Source organism: Anas platyrhynchos, chromosome 16 (genome assembly GCF_047663525.1).
Source record: "Anas platyrhynchos isolate ZD024472 breed Pekin duck chromosome 16, IASCAAS_PekinDuck_T2T, whole genome shotgun sequence".
Taxonomy (NCBI): domain Eukaryota; kingdom Metazoa; phylum Chordata; class Aves; order Anseriformes; family Anatidae; genus Anas; species Anas platyrhynchos.
The window spans coordinates 7,747,805-7,766,756 of NC_092602.1; the positions used below are offsets into that span (position 1 = coordinate 7,747,805).

At 51.1% G+C, this 18,952-nt stretch overlaps 3 protein-coding genes across 9 annotated transcripts in view; all 3 read right to left on the reverse strand.

Annotated features, from left to right (window-relative positions):
- Window positions 1–47: 47 nt before the first annotated feature.
- Window positions 48–6,208, reverse strand: LOC101790047 (uncharacterized). Of its 3 annotated transcripts, none has more exons than XM_072024307.1 (6): window positions 6,096–6,208; window positions 5,412–5,640; window positions 4,134–4,257; window positions 1,666–1,823; window positions 1,130–1,203; window positions 48–267 (listed from the first exon to the last, which is right to left on the reverse strand). In XM_072024307.1, the coding sequence occupies exons 2-6, from the start codon at window positions 5,631–5,633 to the stop codon at window positions 99–101; spliced, it is 747 nt and encodes a 248-aa protein (XP_071880408.1). In that variant the 5' UTR covers window positions 5,634–5,640; window positions 6,096–6,208; the 3' UTR covers window positions 48–98. The 3 variants fall into 3 exon arrangements, with proteins under 3 accessions (XP_071880408.1, XP_071880407.1, XP_071880409.1); XM_072024306.1 differs by having other exon boundaries at window positions 6,063–6,165; XM_072024308.1 differs by lacking the exon at window positions 6,096–6,208 and adding an exon at window positions 5,760–6,053.
- A 130-nt stretch (window positions 6,209–6,338) lies between these two features.
- On the reverse strand, window positions 6,339–8,738 carry PLA2G1B (phospholipase A2 group IB). 2 transcript variants are annotated; one of them, XM_072024310.1, is made up of 4 exons: window positions 8,259–8,738; window positions 7,917–8,076; window positions 7,017–7,144; window positions 6,339–6,528 (listed from the first exon to the last, which is right to left on the reverse strand). In XM_072024310.1, exons 2-4 carry the CDS (start codon window positions 8,021–8,023, stop codon window positions 6,401–6,403), a joined length of 363 nt encoding a protein of 120 aa, XP_071880411.1. In that variant the 5' UTR covers window positions 8,024–8,076; window positions 8,259–8,738; the 3' UTR covers window positions 6,339–6,400. The 2 variants fall into 2 exon arrangements, with proteins under 2 accessions (XP_071880411.1, XP_071880410.1); XM_072024309.1 differs by lacking the exon at window positions 8,259–8,738 and adding an exon at window positions 8,160–8,238.
- Window positions 8,739–11,283: 2,545 nt separating this feature from the next.
- MSI1 (musashi RNA binding protein 1) overlaps window positions 11,284–18,952 on the reverse strand; it is a 29,408-nt gene continuing 21,739 nt past the window's right edge. The window contains exons 11-15 of one of the 4 annotated variants that reach the window (XM_027469862.3): window positions 17,941–17,997; window positions 15,194–15,262; window positions 14,953–15,107; window positions 14,479–14,568; window positions 11,284–13,551 (exon numbers count right to left, since the gene is read on the reverse strand). In XM_027469862.3, the coding sequence (XP_027325663.1) occupies window positions 14,503–14,568; window positions 14,953–15,107; window positions 15,194–15,262; window positions 17,941–17,997 (347 nt within the window). In that variant the 3' untranslated portion in view covers window positions 11,284–13,551; window positions 14,479–14,502. The remainder of the gene's footprint in view (window positions 13,552–14,478; window positions 14,569–14,952; window positions 15,108–15,193; window positions 15,263–17,940; window positions 17,998–18,952) is intronic. The other 3 variants (XM_027469863.3, XM_027469865.3, XM_027469864.3) reach the window with 3 other exon arrangements.

The window sequence follows — 18,952 nt, forward strand, 5'->3', positions numbered from 1 at the left end:
TGCAGAAACCATAGCTAAGGCATAGCAGAGCCTCCACACGCAACCAGGACACTTGCACAGCGTTTACTCGTTTAGGTTTTTCATACTAGAAGAGACATTTATGCCTCTTTAGCAGAGGAACTGGGGCCAGGTTTTTCATCATCCATGTCATCTTCAGCACCACCTTGAAATGTGGAAGTTATAGTTGTGTTAAAAACGGAGGCTGCCGGTTTGGTGCTATTAGAGCCAGCATTTTGAGGAGGAGGCGTGGGAGCACTGCCAGGAAGTCTGAAAGAAGAAAACGTCTGCAGTGAAGACTGGGCATTACCAATGTGACAGGTGACTAAACCTGCTACGCCCATTCCTGCCTCCAATTCAGCAGCTGAGCACATGGGAGTCAGGGCGTCTCTTCAGCATCACTGATAAAAGCATCGCTACCCTGACCCTACACGAATTACCCTGTATATTGCACTATATGCTTTTAAGTCACTAGGGACAGTGACTTACAGTAAATGATAAACATTTACAGTAAATTTCCCGTGCATGGTTTATTACTATATAGTAGTGAGCACATATATATAACAAGCATATGAGGCTGAGACAAAGTTGTTCCTTTTTTTCTACCCAGCTGATCCAGCACTACTAAAATTGACTACTTCTACAGCAGGATCAGAACACTTAATCTCCTAATGTGTTCCCCCACCACCACTGGGAAATAAGATTGCTCAACTGAGAAATGCCACAGCAAGCCTAAAGTTCCAAACCAAAAGCCAATTCTGCACCACTCTAACACTGATTGACACCTTCCCCTGTCACTCCTTTGGCACTCTGTGTGTAGGAAGAAGCAAGGCAGAGAGATAACGGCTATCAGAAGCTGACTATGCCATTTCAGGTAGCTAGCAAAGACCTATCTTGAGAAATCTCTCAGCTTCTCAAGTTTCCAGCCTGGATATAGTTATAGAAATCCCCAGGGTTGAGCAGTATAGGACACAAATCAACCACCGGCTGAAACTAACAGAATAAGAGTGTTACAGAGCCTGAGGAATGATCTCTTTCCCTATTACCATGGGGAAACACAGATCCTTCCTAGCTACCTTGTCTGGTTTAAGCCAGCCTTGATCATCCCCTGCGTGATTCAGTGCTCTCCTACCTTTTCTGGTTCACTGTTGCTATGCCATTCCACCAGAATTTCAGATCAGGGCTTGAAACTGTAGTTCTGTCCACCTGTGGTTGGTAAAAGCACACATTAGACAACAGCACAAGGACAGTTTTGTGTGTTTTTTTGTTGTTTTTTTTTTTTTTTTTTTTTTTTTTCCAATGAACTTAGCTGAATCAACAACTCGTACTCTTTCTTACAGCTGTTCCTAACACAACAGGTTCCTGAGGTTTGGCTAGAGGAGCTGTGAGTGCCTTACAATGGATGCTTCTGCCCTTCCTATGAAAGGGGGGCTGGAGTTACCCAGAGCAAACAAAAGCTACTTCATATTTGGCAAGCCTTGCCTTCAGTTCTGGGCAAACCCTCAGAGCAAACTTTGTAATAGAGTTCTGCAGGATGAGAGTTGTCTCACAAACTGCACTCTGGTGAAGGAGCAGCACCCAGGAGACAGCCTGGAGGAGTGTGCCTGATGGGAATGGTGTAAGCACAGCCTCCCACCTCCTACAGTCAGAGTGCTCCTACTGACAAACCTGCTGATTCGTGAGTTTTGGAAAAGGACCAAAGACCCTGGGCATTGTGATCTTGGGAGGTTCAGGAGCCTTGGAGCGCAAGGGGCTAAATCCACCACCTAGAGTGTGCATCTTTCCCCATGAGTGCCTTGTATGTCGTCCTTTCCTAGTCTTTGCACCTGTGTGGAGAAAAAAAATATTTCAAATCAGTACCAAGTTACTGGTTTCCTCAGTCTATTCATTCAAAACCCAGTGCTTGGGCAGGACAGATGGAGTTTTCCTCTCACATAACCTGTCCTAGGGCAGCCCCAGGTAAATAGCAACTGAAAGCAACCATCCTGGGAGGCTTTCTGGTGCCTATGGGAAAGGAAAACACCTGAGGTTAGTGTTTCTTGTCATGACACCCTGCACAGTGCAGGGGTTTTGAGATCTAAATTAACTTAGCCTTAACAGCTGTGGTTTTAGATTACATAAAATATAATTGTAGCAAGAGAATAAATTTACAATAGAGGACTTTGCTTCTCCAGTCCTACTGGTCTGGCCATTTTCATCACTGATATATATTCACATATAATACATGTGAAAAAGCCTTTCAGATGCCAGATTTCTCCTGGCTGATGCTTTCTTTCTGAAAAGGTCCGGAATTTCTGATATGTGGGCTGTTAAATAGCTTTAATCTTTCTGGTTAAAGTTAAAAAAAAAAATCTGGATGATGTTTTGGGCATAATAACACAAAGAAGCCCATTAGTCCTTCTCCTCCTATCATATTGCTTCTGTGAGATTTTAAGTGGAAGAGTCCCCAGTGGGAGCTGCACAGCTGAGTGGTCTGTCACCTGTGCACCCAAGTCCTGGTAGATACAGGACGCAGATGGACAATAAGAAATTCATACCTGCTCACACTGACAATTGGCCAGGCAGGTAACAATAAGGCTAAAAATAAAAGAGGAGGATTATAAAAAGCATTTTGTGTTAAAAGGTCTCACAGTGTACAGCACGGCTCCTGCAAACTAGAGGCAAGCAGCTTTGAATGAATGACCCAAGCGAGCTGCTAGCCCTTGCCAAGACCCTGACAACATATGCAGCTTCAGCACATGCAAATCAGAAACAGTGCATTTTTGCTAATATGAGAGCTCTTCTGGGACATTCTGCTGCTCCTTTATCAGAAGAATCTTCCAAGAAAAAAAAAAAAAGGTATAAAAAGACAGACACATGCTGCATCCAAATGTCCAGCGTGGTCCTTGGCAAGGGCTAAGGAGAAGAAATCCAACTGGACTTTGTAATTGTAAAAACCTACAACAACTCAGAGTTCACAGTCTGACACAAACCACTGCTGGTGGGAAGCGATGCTTGGTTCCTTAATCAAGCAGGTGGCATCTGACAAAAATCAGATTACAACCCTCCCGTTTAGCACTTGGCAAGACAGAGCTTGCTGGGTGTAATGAGGGACTCCTGTGTCTGTGCACAGAACTGGCTGTGGCTGCAGCAAGGCTCCTCGGCTGCCTGTGCAATTACTGCTTCTGCAATAAAGCAGCTGTACCTGCAGGTAAGGAAAGCCAGAGATTACGGCTGCCTTCTCACTAAGATGAGTCCCTTTGTTGTTTGGGGAAAACAGCACTGGAGCTGAGACAAGAAGCAAATGCTTTTTGATGTGTTTTCACAGCTTAGCATGAAGGGGAATAATAACCTCCATTTACTGAGCTGCACACAGCCAAATGGGTTGAAGACAGTTCCTAAAGCTCTGCCAGATTTATGGTGATTGGACCTTTCAGTCAGAGGGAAACTTGGAGCTGTGAATAGCTGATCAAAGAGGAAAGCTTGTTTTAAAGGGGGTGATGAAACATGGAGCTTGCAGCTCATAAGAACCACCCAAAAAAAAAACAAAAAAAAAAAACAGGAAATAAGTTTCAGTTATGCCCTGCAAAATGGAAGATAAATCAGGTGTCTTGACAAGCAAGTGAATATATGCCTCTCCTACAGAAACTTGCAGCAAATGACTTCAGTTTGGGTGCTGATAGAAAAGGGGCATCCATCGATACTGTATCCAGCTGCAAAACAGCAGATCTGGGGTAGTAGAAAGACCACAGAGACACCTTTCTGGTGTCTCTGAATAATTCATGAGAACTTTTCATGAATTCATAAGAAAATTCATGAATGAATGAGATAGTAGATTAGTATCACTATTCTCTGAGATCTTTCCTGAATGACCAGAAACAAAACTGCGACAGAAAGGTGAAAAGCAGAGTCAAGCTAGCCAGGGTTTAAAACCAGTGCTCCAGACACAGATGATACCTGCAAGTCTGTGTGCAGACCCCAGTTCTCTCCCTTCCCACTACGGAAAGATACCTAATTACCACATCTGTGCTTTTCCTTCTGCATCACTAAGTATACAGTGGCAGGTAAGAAGAAAAGCTGAGCCTGAGAGGAAGAGTAACAGTACAAGTGTCTAGTATTGGTCTCCAGACACAAATGGAAACTGAAGCAGTCATTACCCTGAGCATAGTTGTTTACTCTCTTCATGTCTCGTCTCAGCTGGCATACTTTCTCTCTCATCTCTGCAATGTCCATGTAGTTAGAGTAATTCAATTCTCCCTGCAGAGTCCAAAAAATCTTGGCCTAGAAAACAACAATAGAGAAGACAAAGATAAGACACTGAGAGTTCACTTCTGCACCATAAACCCACACAGGCACCATCCCTCCAGCATATCACATGCCAGCTCTGTAGAGCTTCAGAGCTTCCACGCACAGCAAGCACAGGAATATTTTATTTCAGTTTCTGCTTGTGCTCCTGGAACAGAAGCACAGACTGGCATGGCAAAAGATGTTCATATATTCTTTGTTTTCCCCATCAACTGGCAATAAGTCAGTCTGAGCAACCCCTGGCCTGCTGTTACTCTGCTTTCCACAGTGTTCCTCCAAGCCCTAAAGAGTAACTTTGCACAGCCCTCTCCAAGCCCCGCCATCACTTCTGCCATTGCCTAGGGCCTGGCACTTCACGCTATGTGACAAGATCCCCTATACAAGGGCTTGCCTGGGGGGCTGTTAAATCTGCCGTTAGACCTTCTGCACCACCAAAAGTGCGTAAATAAGAAACATGACCAAGGGTCCAAACGTAAGCGTAGGCTGACAGAAATGTGTATGGGGTAAGAGAGACATGGAATGATTTGGCACTCCCATCTATCCACTGAAAGTATCTAGGGAACGCTAGAATGGCCCAGCAGCAGATGTACTACCCACCTCAAACCTTGAGTTACTACTACAGGGAAAGACTTATACTAAGTTTCTGAAATGCTTCTGACTGCAGCTCAGCTCTCTTCCCAGCTCGGGATGGTACAGCTCAAAAGCACAGCTCTTTACATAGCGATAGTATTTTACTTTTGCCTCTACAATGGGTTTTATTTATCCCTACAAAGGGATTTCAGTTACGCTTAGAACCTTTACAAACAATGAGCTCAGAATCAAAACTAGCATGTGAGGACAACAGACCTTATCTTGCACTTCCAGCCCTAGAAATGATTCATCCTAGCAGTACGATGGAAACACATCCACCAGCCTCCAGATTTCCACAGAAGACCCCAGAGAGCTCAATGTTTCCAGAAAACCCATGAACCTGAACACCTGAAGAAAACCAGGATATGAGTATTGGCACAACACGGCCTATCTGGCTATGAGACTTGCACACTCAATTTTTATTTTATTAAAAAAAGAAGTGATTCACCCTCCTATCCCATTATCATCCTGATAGCCTCCTACGAGGAGGCCGCAAGTACCTTTATGTAGGAGAACAAGCCAGCTTCTTCCTTCTCCACCTGTTTCTGCTTCCTCAAAGCCCTCTCACAGACCCGCGGGTTCTGCTCCATGGCCGCGTACAGCTCCTGCAGGCACTGCCGCGTGTAGGACACGGACTGCTCCTCAAAGTCCTCTGGGGAAATCTGCCTGCAGAAGGTGATGCTGAGGGGGTACTCGTTGTCAAACTCGTCCAGGGTCTCCATCCTCTACCTGGGCAGGGAGGACAGGCGGGCTGCACACTCTCCTCATGCTGAGGGACGCAGCTGAGCTGTTTTTGGCTGAGGAGCCAGGGCTCCCTGCCACAACCTGGGGCAGCCCCGGGAGCTCACCCGCCCCCTCCGGCCGCCCCCACCGGGGCTCCGTCCCGGCACCGTCCCTCAGGGCCGCCCCTTCCCCACAGCTACAGCCCCGCGGGCATGGAACGGCCAAACGCCTCGGGCCGTGCCCCGAGGGACGGGAGCCCGGAGGAGCAGCGGCGGGGCTGGGGGCGCCGGGGGGAGCCGCGCCGCCGCCGTTCCCCGCTCGCCCGGGGGCTGGGGGGGCGCCGTGAGGGGACGAGGCGGCACCGGGACTCGAACCCCGGTCCCTGAGGTGCTCCCCGAGGGGCGGGGCGGGGCCGGGGCGGGGCGCACCTGCTCGCAGCCTCCCGCCCGCTCCCTCCCCACCTCCTCCAGGCCCCGCCCCCGCCGCTGCTCGGAGCCAATCAAAGAACGCGGTGACGGGGGAGGCGGGAACACCGCGCGCGCCACAATGACCCGCTGGCGGAGGGGGCGGGGCCTCCCCTTCCCCCTCCCTCCTCCTCCCCTACCCGCCCCCACCGAACCCGGTCGCGCGCGCGGCCGTTAACGGCCGCCGGGGGCGCGCGCCGCGCTGAGGCGCTGAGGCGAGGCAGAGGCGCGGGGGCGGCGTTGCTTTGTGTCAGCCCGGCTTTATTATATGTACACGGCGCCCGCTCGCTCGCTGCCAGCCCTCAGGAGGACTTGCAGTACTTGTCCGTGTCCAGCCGGTAGTGGCCCGGGTTGTAGGGCGCCTTGGCGAAGCACATGGCGGCCGTGCGGTCACAGTTGCAGATGAACATCTCGCACTCGTCGTTGGTGCCTGAGGGAGGGAGCGGGGACGGTCAGAGCCTCAGAGCCACCGCCCGCATCCCCTCAGCCCCCCCATCCCGCCTCACCGCCGCCATGTCGGGCGTGAGGCGCTCCCACAGGAGGTGTGGGGGCTCCTCCGTGTCAGTCCTGCCCTCCCTCAGCTCTGCCTGGCGGCCTGCTGCCTGCTTCTCACCGTGCAGGAGCCATAAAAGCTCGGCCGTGGCATTAGAGACACATAACAGAGCTGCACAGCGCTCCCCAGTCATCCCACTGCCCCCACGGCCTCGTGTGGGAGCTCAGGGCCTCATCCCCCTGAGGAGAGGACGGGTCCCCACGTGCACTACCTCACGCCCTGACCCTTTTGGGCCGCCTCGGAGGCAACCACAGCAAGGGCCTTGTGCTGGCCTCCCTGCCACAGAAACACTCGGTTCACACAGCCCCGACCCCAGCTGCAGCCGAAGTGCCGAGCAAAGCAGAGTGAGACGGAGGAGGACGTACTGCTGCACGTGATCTCCTCGCTGGAGCAGCTGAACTTGTACGTCTCTGTGTAGGGGTTGTCCACTAAGAAGGTGCATGCTGACAGCTTCTTTGCCTGAGAGTAGCAGTTATCGTGTGCTTGACAGCACCTGGAAGACAAGGAGGAAGAGGTCAGAAAACATCAGAAATGCAAGCTCAGCTGACCTGTGAGACATGTAAATATGCTAGTGTTTACAAATACGCTTTGACAAGGCGCTGAACAAAAAAAACCTCAAGATACTCAGTGATAAGAGGGAGAGGACACAAAGGACCTCAAAGGGACACAGAATCACAGAATATCCTGTGCTGGAAGGGACCCACAAGGATCATTGAGTTCAGCTCCTCCTCTGCCAGCTACTGTTCCAAGTACACGTGTGTTTACAGCAGCCTGGCAGCTGAGAAGCTAACAGCTGGCACAATTCGCTGCACCTTGGCTATCGGTCTAATGTGAGCTCCAAACTGGCAAGCTACTTCTTAGCATTTTGCTGCTTAGCCCTGAGAGGTCGATGGTCAGGCACTGGGTAGTGGGCTCAGAACTGCTGTCTGGGCTGCCAGCACAGCACTGCTGGGAAAACAAAACAAAACAAAACAAAACAAAACAAAACACAAAGGTGCTGGAATGAATGGAACATAGCTGCCACAGAAGGAGAAAGTAGAATGCATTGCTTGGATTATATTTTATCCTAGTAATAAGACATTCAGGTATGATACTACACAACCTTTTTTCCCTGAACCAGTCTTTGGGGGAACACTTTATCCATAGCAGCCAGAGAGTTTTGTGAGCATTTTTTTATATACAGGGCAAGATAAGAAGAAGCAGGCATGCATAAATGAGAAAGTGCAAGCTCGGAAAGATATTTGTAAAAGCAGAGTTGTACAAACTTGTCGAGTTCATCCACTGGTGTTCCACTGCCTCCCAAGCCACAGTAGCAGCCGTAGCCATCATACTGAAGCAGGGGGTGGCTGCCCGGGATGGTGCATTGGATCATGCTGCGCAGCTGCCACACTGCGCGAGGTGAGACATCAGCGCTGGCAGCACCCACTGAGGAGAAGCACAACGGTTAGAGTTAGGCATGGTATTACCAGTCACGGGCACGCCGAGAGGGATGAGTGCGACCTACGCACCCGACAGCAGGAAAAGCAGGGCAAGGGACTTCATTCTTGCAGATCTTGACAATGGGACTGGTCCTAAAGAAAATGCAGCTCTTTATACTACAAACTCACCTTGAGAACTGATGTCAGCAAGCCAGTATTTGTGTTACTGAATGCAGATTTCTTCCATCAGGGGCTGCAGACGGCAGCTTGTGACATGACCGGGTGAAGGCCAGTGGAGTTCAAACTCTGGAAGCCAGGAGGGTAAATATTTGCTTTCTAGGATTTCTGCAATTAAATTATTTTAATGGTCATATTAGAAGACTGCCTGAAAGAGCTGGACATTTTTAAGGGCTCTCTACTAAAAAAATATAGCAATGTGGAAGTTATGCTGGAAAATACTGGCACTAACAGTTACTAATACTTGTATATTCTTTCTATGCTATCCCACTTATCATTATTCCTATATCTCTGCGTTGATTCACCTGGCCTAATTCAGGGAACGAGATAACACATTGTTCACTTATCCCCATTGACCCTTGGCATGAGCAGAAAAAAAAATAATTAATTAATTTTAAAAAGTCTAGTTTTAACTTTCTCCATATAGGAAAAAGAAGTACTGCTAGGCAAGAACCAGGAGCCAAGCAACGTGGAAATCCTCTGAAATTTCTTAGGAGAAGCAGCAAAGCAAACAACTACAACAAAGGAAAGTGTGAACACAAGGAGATGGTAACACATCGGTGGTGGGATGACTGTAGGAAATATTAACTGAAATATTCAGCAGGATTTTCCCTGAGGCTTCAGAAATGCAGAGGACCAAGAATAAGAAGGAATGTTGGAGTGCAGGGACAGACATGGTGTTATCTGGTCAAGGTGTGTGTTACCACATCACCAGGTACACGGCAAAACCTAGCAGAGCTGGGTGAAACAGGAGAATGCTCCAGGCAATCATGTTTTGATGGCATACGCTGCCATCAGGCTCCTGAAATCACCATCATGTTTTGTGTGTTTAGACTCACCATCTTCAGAGCAGCTACACTGCAGCCTTTTGGAAACAATGAGCATGCTGGCTGTGCAGTTTCTTCCCGTTATCTATTCTGCTTTCCATCCATCAAAATCTGCCCGATAAATGTAGTCTTCCTTTTAATACATGTACATTGCTTGTCCAGAAGAAACTACCCATTCTTCCTCTGAGATAGAACCTCTGTTCCTCAAGTTAAGCAAAATTAATTTTTATACTAGCTAGTCTGTAGATTTAACTAAGTATATGGGGATAAAATAGTTTCCCTCCAGGTTGTGTGCCTTTGGCCAGCCTTACTCCATTTCACACCCATCGCGAGGTGAATGGTAGCATTGCAAATGGAAATAACTAGTGATTAGCTGGTGATAGCCCGCTGATTTCAGATACAAGCAGGTGGCACAGTACACATTCTCCTGGCAAAGCCAACGTTACCTGGCTTAAACAAGGACTTGTGGCTTACGTGACTTCAGAGGAGTTACGCCAGAAATGACCTGTGCTTAGAAGTTTCAAGGCACACAGTGTTCTGCAGCTCAGAGACAGCAGTTTCTCACCAAAGCAGAGCCCATCTAGGCCCTTTGGTTCTCTGCACCAAGGCACGAGGTGAGTTGGATCCAAAAAAGGGTAAGAAAAGTTTTTGCAGTCAGCCAGGAGTCCAAAATACTGCACTCGTATTCAGACCCCGGAGCCTGTAATGCTGCCAAGGCTACAGGTTTGGCATTTTTACACACTCGAGATATTAATTGTAGGCTATTCCCTTGATAGTAAGAGTCTGCTTTCATTTCTAAAGCATGAATCAAGTTTTAAGAGTAAGGAAAGAGAAAACAGCCTAAAATCCAGAGTGCTTATTCAGGAAATGTAGGGTTCAGCACCCTTCAGTAGGATCAAATGCATGTTTCTGTAAGCGATGGCAAGGACATCTTCCCCTTCAGAGTCCCTGAAACTACATCAGGGTGCCCACAGCACCCAGGGTGCTGACACATCCCTAGGCCATCTAGCTGAAGCTAGGCCTGCTGATGAGTGACCAGAACCATTCTGACTTTTTTGATCTCTCACAAGCTCTCTGATGCCCCAAAATTCCCCACTCACAGGTTAGCTAAGGCCAAACAGGTAGTGGGATATAGACTCAGGATTCCTGTGTCCTAATGATGAGAACATCAAAGAAACATTAAAGACTGATGTAGAAAAAGTCGGTGGCCCCATTTATTTAGAAAAAAGGATTTAATCTTTTACCCACAGATCAATCTGCTGACTTTCCCTTCAATATCCATTTAAGTGACATTCTCATTCTCCCTTGGCTACCTTTCCCTATTTTAATGTTTTATTTCTCTTCTACCAATGAACCTTAGGTTCCTTCTGTGTCTCCTTCTTCCCCATTTCTCAGTCTCTCATTTATTATTGATGTTGCCAAGAAAACCTCTACTAAACTGGCCTTTTAAGTCACAAAAATGCTGTCATATTTTGGATTTCATAATCTGATTTCAACAAAAGGACCACCCAGAGTGGGAAAGCGAGCATGTGAGCAGCACAAGAGTGTGTTATGAGAAAACTCCCAGAAGGGTACAGATTTTTCCACCAAAGCTATTTTTGGCTTCCCCAACCTGTACAATATACAAAGCTGCTGGTGCTCAGTTCAATTCTGAGGACACCTCAATTTGCAACTCATTCTTAAATTTACAGGCTCGAGCCTTACGTCATTTCTGAGAATTCTCTGTGATTAAGACCTGCTAGAACAGGTCTGTTACACTGCTGGAATTCACCATCTCTTGTAGTGTTACCTACTAAGGAATTCTCTTCCTATGTCTTCATTTTATTTTCTTAGATCTAGCCTCCTTGGCTCACCATAGTCAATGAATCCAAAGAGTATCTGAGCCAACCTTCCAAGCACCAGTGTCTCCTCCCTTCTCAAGCCTATAAATATCTGCACAAAACCTCTGTAATGTAAAGAAGAGGCACAATCTCTGCTAAACCCGGATCCACCTCACATTATAAACAGCCACTGCCAAAGGCTGGGAGCAGAACACACAGTCAGAGCCCTGGGGCTTTTATCCTAATGGCAGGATGCGCCTCCTGCCAGCTCCCAGTTCACCTGCAGTCTCCTCCACTGGAAAAATCTCCCACGCCCAAATAACGAGAGAGGACAGTTTTCAAATAATTTATTAGGAATTTAAAACTGAAATCTGGAAAAAGGGTTACAGGTGTGGAGAGAACAAACATTGGAGTGTAATAACTTACTGGCTTAAAAACACAGCTTTATTATTTTTTTAAAAAAATGCCCACCCTGAAACCGGAGCCCCAGCCTCCAGGCAGTGGCAGCACTGGCCAGAGAGTGAATCGCAGCCCAGCAGCAGCACAGCTGGCCTGGGATGTCTGGAGGGGGCACGGAAGCAGTTCAGCGCGTATACCAAGAGGGAGGAAAGCGCTGGCCGCAGACCCAAATTTGAAGTATATAGAATAAAAATAAACCCAATAAAATGCAGCTCTTCTTTACTTAGGAAATATTTAAAAAAACAGACATACAGACTCTTGTCTCAGTAACAAAAATTATTGCTTTGTGTTTTCAGTACTGATCTGTTAAGTACCCTCTTACCTAAACAGAACTCTCCAAACACATCGCCCACGTCAGGACAAGCTCCAGCACACGGGGAGGGGAGGGATGGGAGAGAAGAGCCCTGTGGGCACGGCGGCCCTCCCGGTCCTGTCCTCAAAGCCCCTCTCCCTTACGGGGGCTCAGTTTGGGGGAAGAGAGGGAATGATTTTTAAAACTTAAGATGAAGCTGTTATTTCCCTGGGAAAAGAGTTTGGCTGCATCTTAATAAAAGGCTTAATCACCCCCCTTAACAAGGTCTTTGGTTCACTGAAATCCAGACCCAAACCTGCCCCGTATGCTCCTGCGGGAGGCTTCCCCGGGCACCTGGTGCCAAGGGAAGCCCCGGCAGGTTGTGGAGAAGGGACCAGACCACCTCCGCACGGGACAACGGACAAATTCCCACAGTCTTCAGAACACAAGAGTAAAGCAAATGGGAAGCTGCGATTCTATAATTCATATAATCCCTGAGAAGCCCTTAACCCGCCCCCAAATCACCACCCTAATGCTTTTCTCCCCGTTAACGCCTCCCCAACCCAGCGCCCTGCCCTTCAGAGAACGACCACCCGCATCTCCCCCCAACCTGCCTGCCTCCCCTTTCCGATACCCTCGCCTCCGGAGGAGGAGGATCCCTTTCCCAGGAAATCTTGACGCAAGCGATAAGTGTTTGGAGAGTGGATTCCTTCCAAAGTAACCCAGACAAACAGTGGCGGCAAAGCCCTTTACCTAAAGCCAAACCAGAGGCTGGCACTGCGGAGCCCAGCGATGGAGTCTGTACATCGAGCGATTGGAAGCAGCTTTGACCCGCTCAGCAAAACAGCCGGTGGCCGGTACGTTTCACCCCCGCCCCCACCCCCCCTTTCGTCTCATCAGAGGTCTTAAAATCTTACAGTAAAAGGTGTACAAAAAAAGAACGGAGTCCTGTCAGGATTCTGCTGGAGAGTATTGCTCACACTGCGGCACCAAGTCCAGGACCTGGAGCTGCTCCTCGGAGCCAGGCTGCACGTGGCAGCCAGGTTCAGCTCGCGATATTTACATATTATACAGGAGGAAAAAGAAAATCCCACGTAAAACTAAACCTAGGAAAACAAAAAAAAAAATCTTTCAGCTGTAAGATAGTGTTTTTCACTTAGCAAAATATACATTTGTTTTGTTCCATAGCGATGTCCAACGTTTTCGGATCCTTGGAGTTTCACACTTTTCAAAGCCTCACATTTACAAAACAGAAACAATTAAAAACAGTTTCTTTAAAAAAAATAGAAATACATCAGTTCCTCTCATCCTCTGCTCTCTCTGCGTCTCGTTCTTTCCTTCAGAACTGCATTCTTGTTACATACCGTGCTTTAAAAACACTGACGACAACAACAACAGAGTTGAAAATATTCAAAACAGTTTCAAAGCCAAATAAAAATACTCCTCAATAAAAACTACCTAACACAATCACAAAGCCAATTCATAAAATATGTCTACTAGCTCAGGAAAGAGCAAACAACAAAAAGAAGGGGGAGCCCCAAAAAAGATAAAAAAATAAAATAAAAAAATAAAACTAACAGCTAATAAAATAAATAAAAGAAGAACCGGTGGGCTGGGGGCAGGGGAGGGGGAAGCGTAAACCGTCGGTGGTTAGTAAGAAAGCGAGATGATCTCCTCGGGTTCAGTCCAGTGTGGTCTGCTCAAAGGGAGAGATCAGGGCAGGGCGGCAGGAGCCTGGCAGCCGGCCGGCAGTGTGCAGTTTGACTCGAGAAAAAGGTAACCGTGGCTCATCCCCCGAGGCTCACCAGATCCTCCAGCCGCTGTCCTCGGTTAGGTCACTGGGGAATCTGCGGGACACAGCAGGGGGAGGAAGGGACAGGATCTAGAACAACCAACGGCTTTCCTCTCGGGGCTTTCTCCCAGGGTTACCCGGCAGGAATAACTCAGCAGCCAGACCTGCCCCGACACGGGCTTGCCCCGCACCTCGCTGGCACGGCAACGGGGCCCAGCAGAGCTGCTTCCCTCTGTAACAGCACCAACAAGGCTCCACACGCCGTGCAGCCGGCCTGCCCCGACCTGCGGAGCTCCTGGCTGCGGGGAGGCTGCAGCCAGGCAGGGTCCAGCCACAGCTCCAGCACCCAGCTCAGTGCCCAGCCAGGCTCCGGGGGCCTTGTCCGGACACCCTTCCCTGCCAGCTGTTCCCTCCTTTAAAAAAAATAACTTTTTTTTTTTTTTTTTTAACTTTTTAAGCCAACAAACTTCAGCCGTGTTCACAGACCAGACGCCATCCACCAGCTCCCTCCCAGGCCCAGCTGAGGACCAGAATCAGAACTGATCACACCCAGATTGCCCTCTGCCCTTCTCCCAGACAGGAGAGGAAAGCCCTGCCCTGCAGAGACGCGGTCTCAGCAGCAGTGAGAACAACCAGCCACATGGGCAGGCTCCCCCTGCCAGCCAGGTGAGCCAGGCTTGTCTCAGGATCACCACGGGGTCATGATTCTGGCCAAGCCTGCAGACCTCTCCTCCTCCTGTCAGTGCTCTCATCTCCCCCCCTCTGTGCCCAGACACCAAGCGATCCCTCCACAATGCTCCCAGCCCGAGGAGCAGGAAACCAACCCCTGTGTGCAACAGAGCCCTGGGCTGGCCACAGGACTCCCTGCGTGGGCTGGGTCAGGCCAGCGAGCCTCCCCGCAGCCTCCACAGCCCCTGCTGGGAGCCCAAGCTCAGAATTTCACACTTCTCTAACTACCCGGGCCTGTTTGAAGCTCTCTTACCTCCTGCCTCCTTGGTCCCCAGCTTCAGTGATACCCATTGGTAAAAGCTGTTGCAATCAAGGGACCCTGCGAGGAAAGAGTTAAAACCCCCTGTTAAGCAAACAAAAGAGAAGTGAAGAAAATTACTACCAAAACATATTCAGTCACGGTTCAGATGCTGGGAGAGCAGTTCCAGTTGCAGGTGCCAGGACTAAAGGAGCCCAGCAACCCGCAGGACACTGCGTCAGGGCCAAGATGAGCTTTGGGAACATCTGGGCCAGGTAGGGGGAAGGTCTGGAGATCAGGACCTTGAGTTGTGGCTGGAGAGAGCCAGCGGAGCCCAGGGAAGCAGCAGGCTCCCAGCGGTGGCATTTCCCGACCAGAAAGTTGTCTGCCCTCCCCCTGCTCACCTCCATCACCGCGTGGAGATGCAGCCCCCTCCCCTGCCCCCGCCACCACCCTCCCCCTGCGCAGAGCCCACCAGGGAACACTCACCCCTAGGCTGTGGCCAAAGCCGGTGCTCGGGGCCGGGCTGGCAGCGCTGATGTAGCTGCTGACCCCTGAGTCCTGGTTGGCGGCTCCGTAAAGCTCCGCCATCGGCCCGGGGCTGGTGGTGCCCAGAAATCCGCCGGTGCGACTGGGGGTGGAACCTGGGGGAGGCAGCAAAACTGGTGTGAAGATCCCCAAAACGTAGGCCCGTCCCGCCCCGTGCCCCGGGGAGGAAGGTGGCACTTACCTGTCCCTCGCACCACGGCTGCCGCCGCCGCTGCTGCCGCCATTGGTCCATACGCAGTGAGGGGGATTGCTGCAAAGGAAGGCACGGGCACCTCAGGGACCTCGTGGCTCCACGGGGAATTCCTCAACGGGGCCCCTCCTGTCCCCGCTGCGAAATTCCAGGGCCATGCAGGCACATCGGCCTCGTGCAGTGCGCAGGATGGCCACGGAGGAGAGCAGGGGAGTGCCCAGCCCTGCCTCTGCTGCTACCCTTGCACGGGGGGACACGAGCCATGCTCTGCTAACCCCACATCCCGGAGCAGCTGAGGGATGTGGAACAGCTGAACCAGAGAGACAGATAAATCCCAGGGTATTATAGGTACAAATTTTGGCTATAAAAGTGGAGAAATCCAGCAGCTCGGAGTGATCCTCAGTGATGTGAGGCTCAGCCCCTCCCCTCTGTTTCGACTTTCTTATTTTAACAGCCTCTTTCTACCTATTTCTCTGCTCAAGGCACGCCATCCTCCCTGCTTTCACACCTGAACTGCTCAGCCCCTCGCTGCTCGTTGCAGACGAGCAGGAAACATATACCGAGGGAGCAGGAACTAAAAATGGCTTAATTAAAACAGTAAGTCTTAATTTATACGTAGCAGTTTTAATTCCCAACTCGACTGCCATAGGCAACCAGCCCTCGGGGCAGGAGGCATGCAGCCAGCGTGTTTCTCTTTGCCCTTAAAATGACTGGGTCAGCATTTCATGCTTGAATGTGAAATTCGCCGTGATTCTGTTTAGAGCACCATAAAAAGAGGTCAGAACAAATCAATCACGTTAAGGCTGAAATCCAGACTAGCTTATAAGGGAATATTTAGTAGCAGGCACCAGCCTGTTTCAGGCAAACGTCACGCAGGGCTTAGATCTGGGTTTGCCTCTCGCTGCAGGCCCCGGGCCAAGGCGAGCATGCTGCAGCTCCGCATCGCCCCCAAAGACACCGCTCTGGGGAGGAAACGCTGCTGGCAGCCGCCCGCCTGCCCCACCGCTGCTTCAAGGCCCTAAAACAGATGAATGAATGTGCTTTTAATGAGAACAAGGGCCAGGCCTTTTCAAGGACTCCAATTCTTTTTTTTTTCCAGGAAAATCCCTTCTGGCTTTTGCAGGCTGTGTATGGAGGGACCAGGTTGGTGCAGCGACCACAAGGCACCTGCGCGTTCTCCCTCGGCTCGCTGGAGCAATCAGCCCCACTTGTGCCATCCCCTCAGCTCAGCTCCCCGTGCCAAGCCCATTTGCAGGCGCTCAGCCACTCGAGGCACGAGGGCCCTTGAGCTGCGGGGCCTTTGTAGGATCCGAGGGGGCCCCGCGCTGCGCGGGACCAGCTCCAGCCTACACATGGGAACCTCGCGGCCTCGCCAAGAGGCTGCGCAGCGACTGCTTAGCAGTAGGTAAGCGGAACGGGGAGGGAAGAACGCCACGATCCCCAGCTGGTGCTTCAGCCAGACACTCAGGACTGGAAGCTGGCGTGGCACCCAGCCAGGCAAAGCAGCATTGAGAACTTGCTGTTGTGCAGGGCCCTGCTGCACCCCAGCTGCCAGCGGGCCCCCGGCCATTCACCTCCATGAGGAGGGGCACGGTGCAGCCCGGGGCGGACCTCGGAGGGAAAAGTACTTTTTTTTGTCAGGTCCTCTACAAATTTTATAGGTTTTGCTGGGAAAATGGCACGTGCAAATACACACCGAACCCAAATCTCCTTTGTTTGGCAACCAAAAGGCTTAGAGATGGGGTCAGATGCTTATGCAGTTGCATCCGTGATGTCAGGGAAGGATATTGTTAAGAGGGAGCTGGGATTTCATCTCCTCCTACCTCCCTCAGGGCAATTTGCTCATTGCTGGCTGCCAACCTCAGCATCCCGGAGAGCGGAGACTCCCTGAGGACCGACAGGGCTCTGTGCCACAAAACCCCCTTTCAGCCCTGTTCGTACCAATAATTTCGGGGGAGCTTCTCAGGAAGCTTTTCCACACCCCCACTGCAGAGATTCGCACCCTGAGACAGGTGGGGGCAAGGAAGCGCTGGAGAGGAGGCACACCATGGACATGAGATGGCACACGGGGAGTGGGGTGCTACACAAAGCTGCTCTTCTACAACAGATACCACGGACACGACAGAGCTGGGGGAAGCATGGCCGTGGGAGGGAGAGTGGACAGAAGGAGCACCGCCTAGAGAAGGCACCGCACATGGTGCAGGGGCTGAGGATCCAGAGGGTGTTTACACTCTGAGCCAGGACTAGCCCTGGAGCACAGCCCTCTGGCCTCGTTTCATCCCACAGGGACTGAGGGACCCTACACCTCCTGCTCAGGGATGTGGGAGCGCCCCACGCCCTCTCCCTCCTCCCAGCACTCCAGAACTTGTCCCTGCAGCAGCTCAGGTTCAGGTCACTCGTGGACCTTTGAGAAGTCACCCTGCTCTCTGGAGTTTTCCGTACCTGACTTAGACCCAGCCCAGGGCGAGGAGCTAAAAAAGAGGCCAGCAGCAGGAAATGCCATTTCGGAATTACAATGCCTTCACCTGGTGTGACCTGCACTGCCCTTCTCAGAGGCAGCTCACAGGGCCCTGCTTCCCTCTCCACCCTGCCAGCCCCAGCTGTGGATGGAGCTCGCACGGAGGGAACAAGGAGCTCTCCCAGCCTAACTGCAGCAGGCTGTGGAGCAGCAACACCACTGGAACAGCCCAAAGCCCCCTTTGCCCAGCTTGTGAGTTTAGGAAATGAGCGGGACTGACCTGTGAGCTCAGGGAGGACGGGGGCACTCGGGAGAGGGGTCCGCTCTACACGGAACTCTAAAAACGAAATGCAAGACAGCTTAGGAACCCATCAACCGCCCCCAGGGACACCCCGCAGACAGGCAGCAGCCAGGGCTGCTGTGGGAGCAGGCTGCGACCGGGCCAGTGCCTTCTTTAAACTAATTTCTAACTGGTGCTGAAAGGTGCTGGGCTCCTGCCCTGGAGACTGAAAGAATCCATTTGTCCTTAGTGTAAATCTGGAAGGGAGGGCAAGCGCAAGCTTCACCTGCAGCCCAGCCCAGGTTTTACAGCGAGGCACTCGAAGCCACGGGGACTGAGAGCCATGAGCTGCGTTCGCTCGGAGCTTCCAGGCAGCCAAGAGGCAACAGCAGCTTTCAGCCACAGCCAGCCCGGGCTTGCCGGGGGGAAGAGCCGACTGCCCACTGCCAGCCCCTGCCAGCAAGGCTTCGTGTAACAACCCTGAGACTGAGGGGGGAGGTAAGGAGGGGATGCTCGGAGTTGCCACTTCTCTAGAAAACAGCAAGAAGGGCTTTTTTCTCTGCATGTGCTCAGCCTCCATCCCTGGGTTGACAGGGAAGGGGAAGGAGAAGAGGCCCCGGGCAGCTCTGGCAGCTGCGGCACAGCAGGCTCCAGCCATTGATGGCAGCGGCTGTGTCCTGGGCGCACGGCGGGGCTGGGAGCTTCAAACCCCTCAGACAGGAGGGACGGGCAGCCCACAGCACAGCAGGAGCTGCGAGAGGTCCAGGCAGGGCTCACAAGGCAACCACAGCATGCAGGCGCCTGTGTTTTGGGTGCCGAGGGGTTCCCCAGCCCATGGCAAGCTGCAATTCAAACTCCCCTGCTACTTTCAGAGCGGTGGCAACTCTGGTGAAGAGAGACAGACACACACACAAAGGCAGCGAGACAGGCAGAGCTGCGGGGGCCCTCCTGGGTAACAGCAGCAGCCCTACGGAGGAGGCTAACATAAAGGGCAGCAGAGCAGCCTGGGGCT